At 37.7% G+C, this 14,550-nt stretch overlaps 1 protein-coding gene across 1 annotated transcript in view; it reads left to right on the forward strand.

Moving 5' to 3' along the window:
- The window catches only part of ZNF518B (zinc finger protein 518B), a 14,599-nt gene extending 369 nt beyond the window's left edge, over positions 1 to 14,230 (forward strand). Inside the window, exon 2 of the mRNA XM_019526523.1 lies at positions 8,001 to 14,230. Within this exon, the coding sequence (XP_019382068.1) occupies positions 8,218 to 11,493 (3,276 nt within the window). The 5' untranslated portion in view covers positions 8,001 to 8,217 and the 3' untranslated portion in view covers positions 11,494 to 14,230. The remainder of the gene's footprint in view (positions 1 to 8,000) is intronic.
- Positions 14,231 to 14,550: the final 320 nt, after the last annotated feature.

Consider the following 14,550-nt stretch of genomic DNA (forward strand, 5'->3'; position numbering starts at 1 on the left):
CCTCCTGCGGCCGGCGGCGGCTCTGCATGGGCCGCAGCGCCCCCCCGGGGCCCCGGTTGCCAGGGGAGAGGGAGCCGGAGCCGCGCCCTCCCGAGCGGGGGCGCCGTGGGGGGTAGGGAGCTCCGTTGGACCCTGCAGCCGTCACAGTGACCTCTGCTATAGCTTCGGGCAGCAGATGGGCTGCAAGAGACCTCGTCCAGCCCCTTGCTCAAGGCTCAAGGGTCACGGAATGGTAGAGAAGCAGAGCCAGAAGGCACCCCCAGAGGTCATCCCGCTGCCTGAGGCAGGGCCGTGTCTAGCTAAACCCTCCCATATAACGCACACCTAACCTCTTCCTAATACTACCGTCAACCCTGATGCAACACGAGACCGAGCACCCTAACCTGCCGCAGGTAAAGCAGGGAGACTGGGGCAGCCAACATCTGCTTTTAACCAAAAGTGTTGATATATGCTGGAGGGATGCCCGGGAGAGGGCTGGCCCCCGCGACTGAGGAAGGCAGAATCCCCCACAGTCTGACCTGTCTGAGCACTGCGTAAGGTCCCATCCTGACCCCGAGTGTGGTGATCCGTCTCATTCTGATTGGAGGGGCAAGACCCTCTAGGAGCAACCTCCGGCTGCGGTCCTAGCAGGAGCATTGGCACACCCAGTTGAAATCTCCAGCGATTTTCATTCATAGATTGTAAGGCTGGAAGGGACTTCAGAAGATCGTGGGGTCCAGCCCCCTGCACCAAGCAGGAAAGATCATTGGGGGTCAGGTGACCTCAGCAAGGCGACTGTCCAGTCTCCTCCTGAAGATTTCCAGGGTAAGCGATTGCACCATTGCACCACCTCTGTAGGGACCTTATTCCACAGTCTGGACACCCTGACTGCGAACAAGTTTATTTCTGGGTCCAGTTTATTGCTGCCCAGCCATTGTGCATAGTTGGTCATGCCTCTGCAGTTTGTTTCTCCCACTAGATTTCAGGGGACCTCATGCTTCCACTGGGAAGCCACTCTGTCCTCCTAAATTTACATCCCTGTCAGTTCTTCAGAAAAAGAGAAACTTCAGCCATTAGTTCAGTTACCTGGGAAGATTCAACCTGCTTTATTAATACATAGATAAATATCATCACTGTTGGGGCTGAACTGCAGTCGATTTATCTAAATTAAATCTTTCTCTGTCTGGAATTTCAGTATTTCAAAATGAAGTCTCCTAAGGCAGTTGTGGAGCTGAGAAGTTTTACTTGCATGTAATGATTTATAATTAATGTTCTGGGTGAAATGATGCTACCTTATCAGAGGTTTAGAGTAAATGTCCTGAGATATATTTTCAGTATCCAGTTTCCACGCACTTACAGAGGAGACTGCCTCATCCAGTGTTCATAAATATTGCAGATCTATTTTATTCTAGACATCTGGTCTGTTCGGGGTAAAAGGACCAAAAGACACATGTAAAATAGGCAAACTTTAGTATGTGTTGAAATCTGTAGTGTTATACATAATTGCAAACTAGGCACAGGTACAAGTATGCTTTCAGGATTAGGGCCTAGGATACATGAATATGCATTTATAAGTAGGATGTCCTTCCTCCTCTATATTCATGTTCCTCTGTGCCGTACTTCATTGCTATATGCTTATTTGTCTTTAAATGTACAGCTCCTAAACTTAGTACGGTATTGAATTCTGGTTAAATATGTCTTGACTATTAATAAATATATAGTTTAAAGCTTATAAAAGTGCCTTAGAATATTATGATGAAATCTGATGTTAAAAGCTGGTTATATTATATTTCCAGTATTAAGCAAATGTAGGTGTCTCTCAGATAAATGCATATTCAAGTACTCTTCAAAAGACCATTGTAAAGCCCATTAACAGTAAGCACTTTGAGGCATTTCTCTAAATTCATAAGAGGACTACTGTGTAATTTTCTACTCGAGAGAGGTCACAGAATTTTGTACATTTAAGATATAAATAAACTGAGGACACAGTCTTTCACTAAACCATATGATCTCTTTCTCCGTTTTCTTTCAATGCAGAATCAGGGCTCTTGGCTACTTCACAGTATACTGAAAGCTTGTTTTTACCTTAATGTTCTTGCTGAACAAAATATGTTTAAATTATTTTACAGCAATAACTATAACTTGTCTTTAACAGGATATTTTGCATAATTTTATATTATAGTAAGTTGCAGTAAGGTTTTTTTTTCTGGGTATAATTAAGGTGGGGACTTTCTACATAAAGGCAAAATGTGAAATAATTGTGTGCGTTTTATAATAAAGGCAAGCTTTGAAAACTTGATACATGGCCCTTTGCTGTCTTTAATCCTGTGTGTGTGTGTGTATCTGTGATTGTTGTGAGAGGAAAAACTTTTTATTGAACTTTAAATACAGTAGCTGTTGGGACAACATGATTAATAATCATTTGGAAATTAAGTCTCCTCTTTGAAAGAAATTAATTGTGTATTGTCCTTTTGATTTAATTTAGTGGCTTGCTCTGCGGTATATTATCGACTGTTCTACAGTACTCAGGAGAAGCCCCTTCTTGAAATGCATCACAGTCGGCACATTTAGTCTGACATTAGTGAATGGTAATGGCCAGTGAATTGGGCCAGCATTAATGTAAACTCTGGTTAATAGAGACACTTCAGTGACACAAGTGATTCTTAACCAGATTATTATATAGATGTCAATTTTAGATAAAATCACTTAAAAATGAAACAAATATTTTTCTTTTAAAGATGAAGGGCGGTGTATATCCCTGTTATACAGTGACATCTGATGTCATCCAAATCCTTTTTCTCTTGTACTTTTCTCTTACTTATCTTGGATTTGTGATACTAACTAAATCATCACATTCAATCTGCAAGTGTAGGGAATATGACCTGTCATACATTTTGTTATAATTGTACCTTATTTGCTTCGGTGGTGTTGTAAAACTGAGTATGGCAAAATCACACTGCAAGGCATTATTAATAACATGCATTTAAAATAAAGAGATTCCATACACTAAAAAGGGAACATTGCCTTTTTATAATGGGCCTAATATTGGCACCACTGAATTAAGTAGAAGTTTTAAGAACATAAGAATTGCCAGCACCTCATCTAGATCAGTTGCCAGTACCAGATGCTTGAGCATCTGATGCAGGAAAACCTGTGCTGGGTGATTCTGGAATAACCTGGATGTAGAAACAATTTCTTTCCAACCTCTAATAGCATGGGGTTAAGCTAAGCCTTCCAATGTATACATGCCATTGCAAAGCTGACATCTTGTGTGTCTTGCATTTCTTGACCTCAGTGATATATGTGACTCTTATCCCTGAAGGTATGATGTCATGTAGTGGGTAGGAAGGAGTATTTACTTCATAATTTTAAAGTGTTGCTTTACAATTGCACTATTTAACTTATGACATAAGAATGAGGAATGCACATTTTACTTTCTCTGTATTATTCATTATTTTATATTCTTGTGTGTATTCCTTTTTCACTTTGTCAAAAAATAAGTCTCTTTTTTCAGTCCCTCTTAATTCAGGTATCTTGTCTTTATTCTAATAATTTTTGTTGTTTATCGTAAAATTATTTCTTCTTGGTTTTTTTTCCCCCTACATCTTTTAAACATAGGCACTAGAAGTAAAAACAGCATTCTAGGTCATTTTAACATTTTCAGGATTTTCTTCCGTTTGGTTCTTTAATTATCCTAACACTTGTTTACCATTTGATTCCGCTAAATCAGTAGTTCTTAACATTTTAAAGACTCTAGGCACTCCTCCTTAGACTTGAGACATCCCTTAGAAAATGCTAGCTCTTAGCTTTCACTTGACTACAGAAATAAGATAGAACAACTCTTCTGTTGCAAAGCAGTCAGAAAGACCATAACAAATAAGAATGTTTGACCCTATGACTTCCTATTGGAAATTTCTAGGTTTATCTTGTGAATCAGGCAGGTGTTTGCACATCTAAGAGTAATGATATTGCCTGGCATCCCACAGCACTCTTAAAAGAATCATGTGGCACTCCAGGACTTAATGGTACTTGGGTTGAGAATCACTCCGCTAATGAGGTTCACAGTGCTGCCTTTGAGCTGTACATTCTTTACTGAGGATTAGCTCTAAGAAAAAATATGTGCTTATAGCTAAAAGTTGTTCAAAATAGAATCCCTCACATCAAAACTTTTCCAGTTGGAATGTCCAAACTTGGGAGGGAGGAGGGGCAGAGGGAGACCACTAGTTGGAGTTGGCAAAAAATTAAAAGATGCATCATCAAGACACCATTAGCTACAAAGGACCAACTCATGGGACCATACTAAATTCTAGTTCATTTGATGTGAAGTTACCAATAACGTCATAAGTGCAAACTTTGAGTTATGGGTGGTACTGGTAACCTTAGCGCATGCGCACGCGCACATATTCAGACACATGTAATATAGTATGTAGTGGCTGCTGTAGTGATTGTGGGCACTGGTGCCAGTATATCTACCTATCCGAGGCCCTGGAGTCTGCTGTCGATGGTCAGCTTCCTTCAAGGCGATGTCTTCTCCAGAAAGGGGTCGCCTGCTTGTCATCCTGTCTCGGTAGGTCAGGTGCTGGATGAGAGGGTGCCAACGAGGGTCACGCTTCACTGCCTTTTATCCCTTTCTGGCAGACTTGTGTGATCCCCCAGCATCATGTTGGATACCCAATCTGGAGGTCGTGTCCCACATGTGTCTTGAGTAGTACCTGACAGCTGTTAGTCACAGGGGTCTCTGCCTGCTGGTACCTGAAGCTTTGGGAGTCCACCCATAACTTATTGACTTAATGGCTGTATTGTTATGGGTTACAGGAATAGTCCATAGGGTGAGTGCTCAGTTCCAGGAATCAGTTCTTTAGCTTGCTTAACTTAAAATGGAGTTCCTTTGTCTACACCATTGTCTACTGATGATCATCATTCACTCGCATTCAGTCAACAGATTTTATCACTTTACAGTTACAATTTCAATGCGGTTTTAACAATGGTCCAGGGTGTAACTTAATTCTATGGGGAGTACATTCCTTAAGAGTTTAAAAGTATAAAATATAAAATGCAAAATGCCATGGTAAAGGCAAGGCAGATGAAACATGAAAATGCATTGTGAGAAATATATAAAAATGCAATGTGAGGTAGTGAGGATCAAAGGCTACTGGGGACAGTAAGTGAGTTAGGTTAACACCAGGATATATTTACAGCTTTTGCGGTGTATATTTTAGTTTGTTTGTTTTTTTAGTGACCCTGAGGCTTAATTAATATGTAGATGTAGTGTCTAGGTTTTTCCTACAGAAAGCCATTTCAGTTTTCTGGCTTGCTCTAAGTCTTGCCACACCCATGCAGTGAATGTGCTAGGTCTCTGCATTTCTTTTCTTTCTAAGTGTTGGCAGAAAATGGGGGGGTGGAAGGGTGCAGGCAAGAAGGGGCTTCTGTTATATCCATGTCCAGAAGGGAAATATACAAAGGGGGCTTTCTGCCACAACACCACCTGATTATTCATTCTTTTTCAATCTGTTTCATTATCTGGATTGTAATGTAAGTTTACTGCAAGCTTGAGATTTTACATACATCTATATATAAGATTTCTTCTCCTAAATGTAATTATCTCCTTGGTTGGGAAACTCAAAGCAGAAGGTCTTCTGAAATGCTCTAAGAATGTTTCTGCTGAATCAAACATATTACATTTTAAACTGAACAGCTTATTTGAAATGTCTGCTCAATCAGTCCTTTTAAAATGGCTGACAATTTCCTGAAAACATATTTCAAGAGCTTCTCTTGTTGGTTTACTAAATACTGCTCTAATTAATGTACCTTTTTGTTCTTGTTCTTCCATATTTTTGGTATTTGTCTTCCTGTTGTTTTAAATAGCATAAAATACTCTTTCTTGTAATTCTAATATTTTGTGATCAAGTCACTGGAAGCCGAAGTGTAGAACATGTCATTTCTGCAGGTTGGCGTGTATGATGTTGTGTTACATAGTCTTTTCACAATTTTAAAAAATGGCAATAATATTTAATATTAATTTTATCCTTGCCGCCTTGATGAACTTGCAGTTACATTCTAAACAATGCAAGTCATTGCTAAAGTAATCTGTGGCCTGGATTCATCACTTCAGTTTTGATAAAAATCAAATAGACTTTTTGCATTCTTCTTTATCCTGAAATGCAGCAGAAGATCTGTTTCTGAGCTTAGAAGAAATAGAGATTTGGATGAAAAGTAGTTGACTTGGTTGCAGCTTGGGTAAGACAAAGGCAATATTAGAAGCAAGAGAAAAGAGTCTAGATAGACCTTTTAGGAATTTTCACTTCATTCTTTATTGAAGGCATATGCCCTCCAGTTAACAAGTAAATTACTTTTTTTCCAATCATAAAAATATCTTAGTTATTCAGATGACTCAGTGGCAGCTAGAAATCCTTGGTGATTGAATAGGAGACTGCCATTTTTTACAAATGGGAATGTCATCTGTGCCCCTTTGAGAACGTATAATTACAGCTTATTTTGATCCATACGATGCACTCTACAATTTTATTCAGTATATAACAACCCAGCGGCTAACTGGAATGAACCAAGGGAGTGTATTACAGTACATTATTCAAATTTGCTTTGGTGCCATCTGAATTTGATGAGATCTGTGCAGTTGCTCGTATCTTTAAAGCCCTTTCAGAGCTTTGAGAATCACTATCTTTTCTCAGCAGCATTCCACAGAAGCACTGTACTATCTCAGACAGAGATGTATGCTTAAAGGAGCCATCCCTAGGGTATTTGTAGGAAAAGTCTAAGTCCCACCAAAGTCAAATTGCTGTAAAGCCTTTTATCATGATGCAAACAATTCAAAGATGGACATTAGCAGATGAGGATATTTTAAAGTAGTTGCTGTACTGTGCTTATGGAATGGCAAACCAAATATTACCTATATGTAAGCAGGGAGAAGGTAATTTAGTAGATATGTGAGTAGGACCTGTCTCGCAGACAATGCATTGTAATGTAACGTCACCTAAAAATGCCTCTTTCCTTGTATATGCATGTGCAGTGTACCTAGACAGGTGCCTCTATGCAATGGGATCTACATATTTAAAAATGCATACCCAGGAAAGATGAGTAGGTTTTAAATGTTTGTGGAATCCATAGACAGACACTATCAATTACCTTTATTTAGTTGTTATGAATGCTCTTGAAGAACTTTTTACACATTTAACTAGGCAGTACCTGTTGTAGCTCAGATACCACTTTATTTAGCATAAAACTATGGAAAAAAATCTGAAAATATTCTGAAATAGTCGTCAACGACCAATGGTTGGTGCCTTCTATTTTTCTCCCTTCCAACTTCCAGCCCACTGTTCGTTGTGTTCTTTTGTTGCATCTTGTGTTTTCAAATTCCATTCTCATTTTTTTTCTGGGCAGAGGGCATATGTTTGTGCATTAACTAAGACCATAGGCTTATCTTAATGCTAATCTTTGATCACTACTGCATCACAAGAAATAAGGTTGGTAGTTAAGCTTCTTTTTTGTACAGAAATTGATTTGTTTGCATCATTGCTATTATTAGGTAAACCGGAAGCTTTGTCCTAGTTTTTTTATGAACTATTATCCCAATTTATTTTAATGAGAAACATTAGCATTCAGTATCAGAAAATTTCATTTAAGTGTAATAGTGTACTTGAGGAGTTGTCTAACTAAAAAGTGTGGTAGTTAAAGACATCTCAAAAAATAAAAACATGAGAATGCATCACTTTTGCTCCCAGTTGACTGCCAGATTTCTCGTTTGATTAAATACTCCTAGTTTAAAAGAATGTAAAGTAATATATAGCATGGAGAAACTAGCTTAGAATATTGTTCAAGTTTTACAACATACAGATAATACCCATTGTCAGTATGTGATTCCACTAACAGTGCTAAAATATCATAGATTTACAAGCGGTATTTCGAGTCAGACTTTTTTCTTTCTGCAGATCATTATTATGGATTACCAAAACATTTGGAAGTGTGTTTCAGTAACTGAACTGACCTTTTGTTTCTATTTTTAGTGCTCCAAGCTGACAGAATTGATCAAAGAAGTGAAAATACAGAATCTTTTGAATGCAGAACTTACAGCAGCATTTCCTCATAAAGATAAAATGAATGCTCTTCAGAGAAGTTGCCTAAATAATAGCTAATAAACATATGAAATACTACCACCAAGAAAATAATTTTATCTCCTGTTGCTATGTTTGACTTATGTGGCAATAGGCCACTTCTTTTGAAATGCAGCTGAAGAAAATGAGGGAAATTTTGCCAAAATTATATGCCAGCCCTGTTAATGACAAAAGTAATTCCTTGACTACATCCCCGAAGAAAGCTACTGAGGATAAAACAAATCCTCCAAAAAGGAATGAAGGCCAAAATTGTTACCAAGGGACTGAAGCAGACGATAATAAACTGACATTGGTAGGTTGTATAAAATGCAGAAGTGTGCAAAAATTTTCAGTGCATGGATTGCAAAAGTGTGACAAGCTTAAGAGGACTGAAGACAAAAATTTTATCTGTAACAAGTGCAGTCCACCGGCTTCCAATTTGGTATCTGATAATGTCAGTGCCACAGACTTAAAAAAGCAAGGTAAACCATCTTCAAGTAAAATCCAAAAAACTTTTAAAGTAAAAAACTTTCAGCCAGGTAAATATTACTGTGATAAATGTCGGTTTTCAACAAAGGATCCTTTGCAGTATAAAAAGCACGTAGCTCAACATGAGGAGATTAAGTTTCTTTGTTCCCACTGTAATTATGTATCCTACACTAAAGGAGAATTCCAGCGGCACCTGGTAAAGCACACTGGAATTTTTCCATATCAGTGTGAATACTGTGACTATGGTGCCATTCGACATGATTATATAGTAAAACATACCAGAAGAGTACATGAAAAGATCGCTAGGAGTCGTCTAACAAATATGGCTGCAAAGCGTGAGCAAAAGAGGTCTTCCTTGCCAAAGCAGGGCACTTTATCTATAAAGCAGAAATGTGATAAAAAAGTACTTCTTCCAAATGAGTTTTCAAATTTGTCATCAAGTGCAGCTTGTGGTAAGATTCGCACAGAATTGGCCAAAACAGTTAGTTTATCTGATGATATAAAATGTAACATAGATATACCATCAGCCCAAGATAAAAGCTTATTGGGGCCAGCTGAAGTGAACATATATGAGAATCAGAATGTGGAAGTTGAAGTTTATTCTCCAAAGAAGAAGCCTGTACAACCTGGAATGCCATTAACAGTAATTGCACCTTCAGAACTTGTTGTTCCTTCAAATTGTTTAGCTCAGTTACTAGAGATGAAAATAGTGAATGGCACACAGCAGTTGGTTCTTAAACTTATCCCTCTGGAAGAAACAACTAATAAATCTATGAACTGTGATGAAGAGGAACTTGGGAACCAAGATCTAGAACAAATATCAGAAGGAAAAAGAAGTATGTCGGTGGCTGAAAACAAATTATTGACTACAGAAGCAAAGGAAGACAGATTAGATCATGTTGGTAATCTGCTTGCTTCAGATAAATGCAACAAGAATTCTGAATGTCTTAATCTGTCTAATTCTCATGCTTTAGATTGCAACTCAGATATGCATAGGGGAGGCAAATTAAAGTTAACTTGTGATATGGTGAAAGATTTGGGGAAAGGTGCTGAGTTTAAAACAGGTATCCCAAAACTTTCTATTGAATCTCCGGTAACTAATAATAGTGAAAGCATCTGCCCTAGATCTTCAAATAAGTTAACTGGTGAAAAATGTGCGTTAAGTCATGATTTGCACTGTTATGAGAGCCTGAATACATCTATAGGTCTACATGCTGCTGCTTCTGAAGATAAAACAACCCAGAATGTTTTGTTACAGGCTTCTCAGGAGAAGAAAAATTCTTCATGCCCTGTCCTTGGAGAAAAGAACATGTTGGCTTTAAATAGCAATGACAAAAAATGTAGGACTCAGTTCTCCAGCTCTCCAGAAACATGTCTGTTCAATGACAACAATTTTGTTAAAGAGCCTCTTACAACTTCTGAAGCAGGGAAAAAGTCACCCATTAGTAAAACTGTATCATTGGAGGATTTAAATGTTGGCTTAAGTAGTGTAAAAAGAGTTGATTCTAAAGGTCAAATGAACAATCTCCTTTTGGAATCTTTAGAATTACAGAAAGTTGAAAATGAAGATCGCTGTTTAGAGGGTCCTGTTATTTCATCTGTATTTTCACTTAGCTCTGGTGCTGAAAACATCCCAGAGGGCATCAGATGGGACAAGAATTCACGGAATAAAAAGTCAACAGCTTTGTTATGTAGAAAGATTGCTCAGTTGATGTCTGCTGCTGAATCCCATATGAAATCTACATTGGCTGCTTCACCTAGGCCTGTTAGGTGCCATGCTTCCAATGAGAAGATGCCTTTGACTCCAGAAACTTCAGCAAACTGTGAAAAAAATGTCCCCACTACTGAATTGGAACAATCTTCATCTTCACTTCAAACATTATCAAAGGGTGTGATTAATAATGAAGAGTGTAATATAGAACAGCCACAACCACTGACAACTACAAAAAACCCTAAAAGTAGGGTTACTAAAAACTCACATGTTGCTACCCCAGTGTTTATTCCAAAAGGGACAGTTCTTAGAGTGCTGAATACCACCAGCAGCGAGAGCCCTAAAGAAGTAGAAAATAAGGATAAAACGTCACCTCCTTCTATATACTGCAAAGAAATGTTCTTACCAAGGCCGGTTCCTTTCAGCATTTCAGAGAAACTAAGCAGAAATCCACCTACTCTGGCAAAAGAGAATGAACTTAAAGAACAGTCCAGAAATATAACACTTAGATCAAAAAGAGAGGTGCAGACAAAAACTAATAGCAAACAAAATTGTATGTTGTTGCATCAAAAGAATAACCTAATTAAGCAGAGCAAATCTAATTCAAAGAGTCAGCTTGCACCAAAAAATAAGGTAAAGCAAGCGGGTTCCAGGGATTATATTTCTAAGAAGAAAACAAGAATCCAGTCAGAAACCAGTTACGGTTCTGAGATGACGCCTCTTTTGACAGCAAGACGTCTTAGGCTTGTACCTCTTAGAGTGGATCAATTGATAAAATGCCCTCGTCGTAACCAGCCTGTAGTTGTGTTAAACCATCCTGATGTTGATTCACTAGAGGTAATTAATGTAATGAAGACCATCAACAAGTATAAAGGCCATGTCCTGAAAGTAGTTTTGTCAGAAAGAACAAGTAGTTGTCTTGGAGTGAAACGACATCATAGGCGGCTTACACTTCAGGATGTTGAAACGTTAAGCCAAGTAAAAAAGCCTAACATGTTAAAAATGAAGCTAAAGAAGACCCATAAAAACAACTACCAAGTAGTGGAAACTTCACCAGCTGAAACACTGAAGTGTATGTTTAAGTGTTGGTTTTGTGGAAGAATATATGTCGACCAGGAAGAATGGATAAGTCATGGACAAAGGCACTTAATAGAAGCTACTAAAGGTTGGGATGTTCTTTCTCTTCCGCTAAAAAGCCACAAGTGACAAACTGGCTATTATTTCTCTTAGTTTAACATGAGTGCCATTAATTTGTTAGGAAAAAAGTACAGTTAAATAATTTATTTTAGCCAAAGCTTTTTAGTTTTGGCCAAATGGGGAATGAGAATAGAGATTATAAACAGCATGTGAAGCCAGTGGCAAGTATTCAGCACTACAGAACATTCTTTTGCTTCAAGAGGCCCTCTTCTAGTTTTTTGAGAGCATTACCTTTAAAATGATTTACTACGCAAGTGTCTTTCCAGTGACCATTCACCGCACTATAATGCTAGATTTGCGTTGGGTCACTGTGGATTAAAATCTCAAATTATGTGTCCTATATCAAATTGATTTAATCAGTCCAATTTTATAATTAGAGTTTACTGGTTCAGAATTTCGGCCTCGTGAAAAGCACTTTGACCCTCTGAACAAAAAGTATGTCAGTTTGGTGACACACACAAGATGCCATGTAGCAAAAAAAAAAAAAAATCTGTGATCTTAAAATTAGGAATTTTGTGAGATCAGAACTACATTAACTAAGTAGAATGACAATGATAAAGCTAATTTTTTGTAGTACAGCAGAAGGTCACTGGGAACTATTTATACCACCTTTTTATTCTGTACAAACAGGGCAATTTAGATTCCATGCTGGTTTAGAACTGTGTTTGATGCCCCTCCCTGCCAAGTCCTGGACTGCCAATGAGAAATGAGCCCCACCAAGGTACTTGCGCTTCCCACACACACAAACCTGTCAATTATACAATATAGGTGGTTTATAGGTTCTGAGTGACCTGCTGAGGATCCCTTTAAACCCTCCCTGTTGCCTAATTCTTGGGCATAGAAGAGATGTGTGAGTAGCAAGAACGAATCGGGGCTTGGCAGGGCGGTGGTGTAGACATGGCCACTCTGAAACTAATGGGCTGTATTCAGATGTAGTGAAATAGGACCTGATCTTCCAAGCACTAAAGGGCATGCCATTCATTGTTATTCATAGTCCCTTAGAAACGTTTGCAAGATTCCGTGTTCCAACAGAGTATCAGCCAACTAGCTAGTGCACGTGTAGGAAACAAACTGATCTTTTGAAATAAAAATTATATTAACTATCTCTGCATTGGTAGCTTTTGTCTGGACTTTCAGTAGACTTTTTTTATTATTTAATACCTATTTTTTTTTTTTTTTGGATTTGCATGTCATTGGAATCTACTTATGTAAGTCTCATGTCAGAAGTTACTTGAGCATATCCGTAATCAGGCATGTACATAATCCCTTTGACTTTAGTGTGTTATTTAAGTTAATAAACACACAAGTTATCCCAAATACCTTGCTGAATCAGGGACATAGTTTAAGATTAGAATAGGGAATGAGGAAGGATGAGTACTGAAGTTTAATAGTTGGATATTTGAGTACAGAATTTTCTTTGTTATTTTATAACAAAACAGAAACTGGCCTTTTAAAATTTCATTTGGAAGAGGTGATGTTGAAGTAAGCACATATTTGCAGTCAAAATTGGTTCTTACATTTTTACAGGTAAAAAAATCAGTACTGATTTTTATGCTGGATATATATGATACATTTGAACTTGGACTACTACCTGAAAATGCCTGTAGTTGTTAACTGTTTTTCGCTGTTATCACATTTTGTAAAGAATTTAACTAGGCTGGAAATATTTTTGTTCTGTTTTTATACTCTAGAACAGTACACATTGTTTTGATAAGGTATGTACTTTATCTATTGAAATGTGAATATCTTGAAGCTAAAAAGCACATCTTGTTACTTAAATTGAATTTACAAGAACATGTATCACATTTTTTCATTAAACCATTTTGCAATACAGTATAAATATCCTTTAGATACTTGGTGCTTTCAGAAGTCAGATGTTATTTTATGTTGTATACACATTGCAGATTTTGTACTGTAGGCTAAGCTGTCCACTGAACAAATTTTTGTCTGGCTGTTTAGTTGGTAATAACTAAATGTCAATTTTCATTTTATATTAAAAATTGAACTATATTTTTTTTAGCTGGTTACCCTAAAGGTTTTTCTTTTCACTTTATGTACTTTGAGGCCAAACTTAAGAATATAATTTGCATTTTAAATGATGAAAGTAGTTTTTCATTTCTAAATCCTTGCATATCACATTGTAGTACATACTGAAAATGTTAACACATGAAGAAAACTGCTTATGGCTGAATTTGATCCATGTGTTAGACTTATTCCATCCAGGCTGTTGATTGAACCTACTTTAGTTTCTGGAGAAGGTGCTAAGGTAACAGTTATGAATTTTCACTTTAAGACAGTGGATATCAACTTTTCTGGCAGGGATGCCACAAATTAGCCCCACCCCCTTCCTGGATGCCACTCTGATCTTTCTCCCTTATCCAATCTGCTGCTCAGGTTTCTGCTTCCTGCCCTGTGTTCCCTGTCCCCAACCAATCTACCGTGTGCCACAGAGTTTGCCTGTGCCACTTGTGGCACACAGGTTGGACATCCTGGTTTAAAAGGTGTCACAGGCAAAATTTGAACTTATTTGATGAACCCTATGTTGTAAAAACCTGTGTTGGTGCTCAGCATCATAAGTTCATTCTAGATGGTTTGAGTACTGTAGTAATGTTATGTCTCTGTATAATTTACTAAACAAATGCAAAGGCTTTGTATACCAGTGACCTAGAAGAGTTAGAGTTGTTAAACTACATGTAACTGTATTATCTTTGCATTTAATTTAAAAATATAAATGCTTTTATTTTAACATGAAAACTTTTAGTAAATGTAATTGTATGATGCTTATCTGAAAGCAGATTCTGTGCTGCCTTTTTTTTTTCTTTTGCCGAGGACATCTAAACTCTGTCCAGATGGTTCCCTTTTAATTGTTGCTTTGTTTTTGGATATTTTTTTCCTTCAGGGATGTTTCTTATCTCAAATGCTTAATTCAGGACTTCCCAGTTTTTTTCCTGCAATGAGTTCAGAGAACAAAAAGACTAGAGGCTGTTGAGGGAGGTGGGGGAGCACGTCTACACATGCATTAACATGCTTTTTCAGATTCAGGCTGAATCTGAATCAAATATGGCC

Source organism: Gavialis gangeticus, unplaced genomic scaffold, assembly GCF_001723915.1.
Source record: "Gavialis gangeticus isolate Ggan-Ray unplaced genomic scaffold, GavGan_comp1, whole genome shotgun sequence".
Classification (NCBI taxonomy): Eukaryota; Metazoa; Chordata; order Crocodylia; family Gavialidae; genus Gavialis; species Gavialis gangeticus.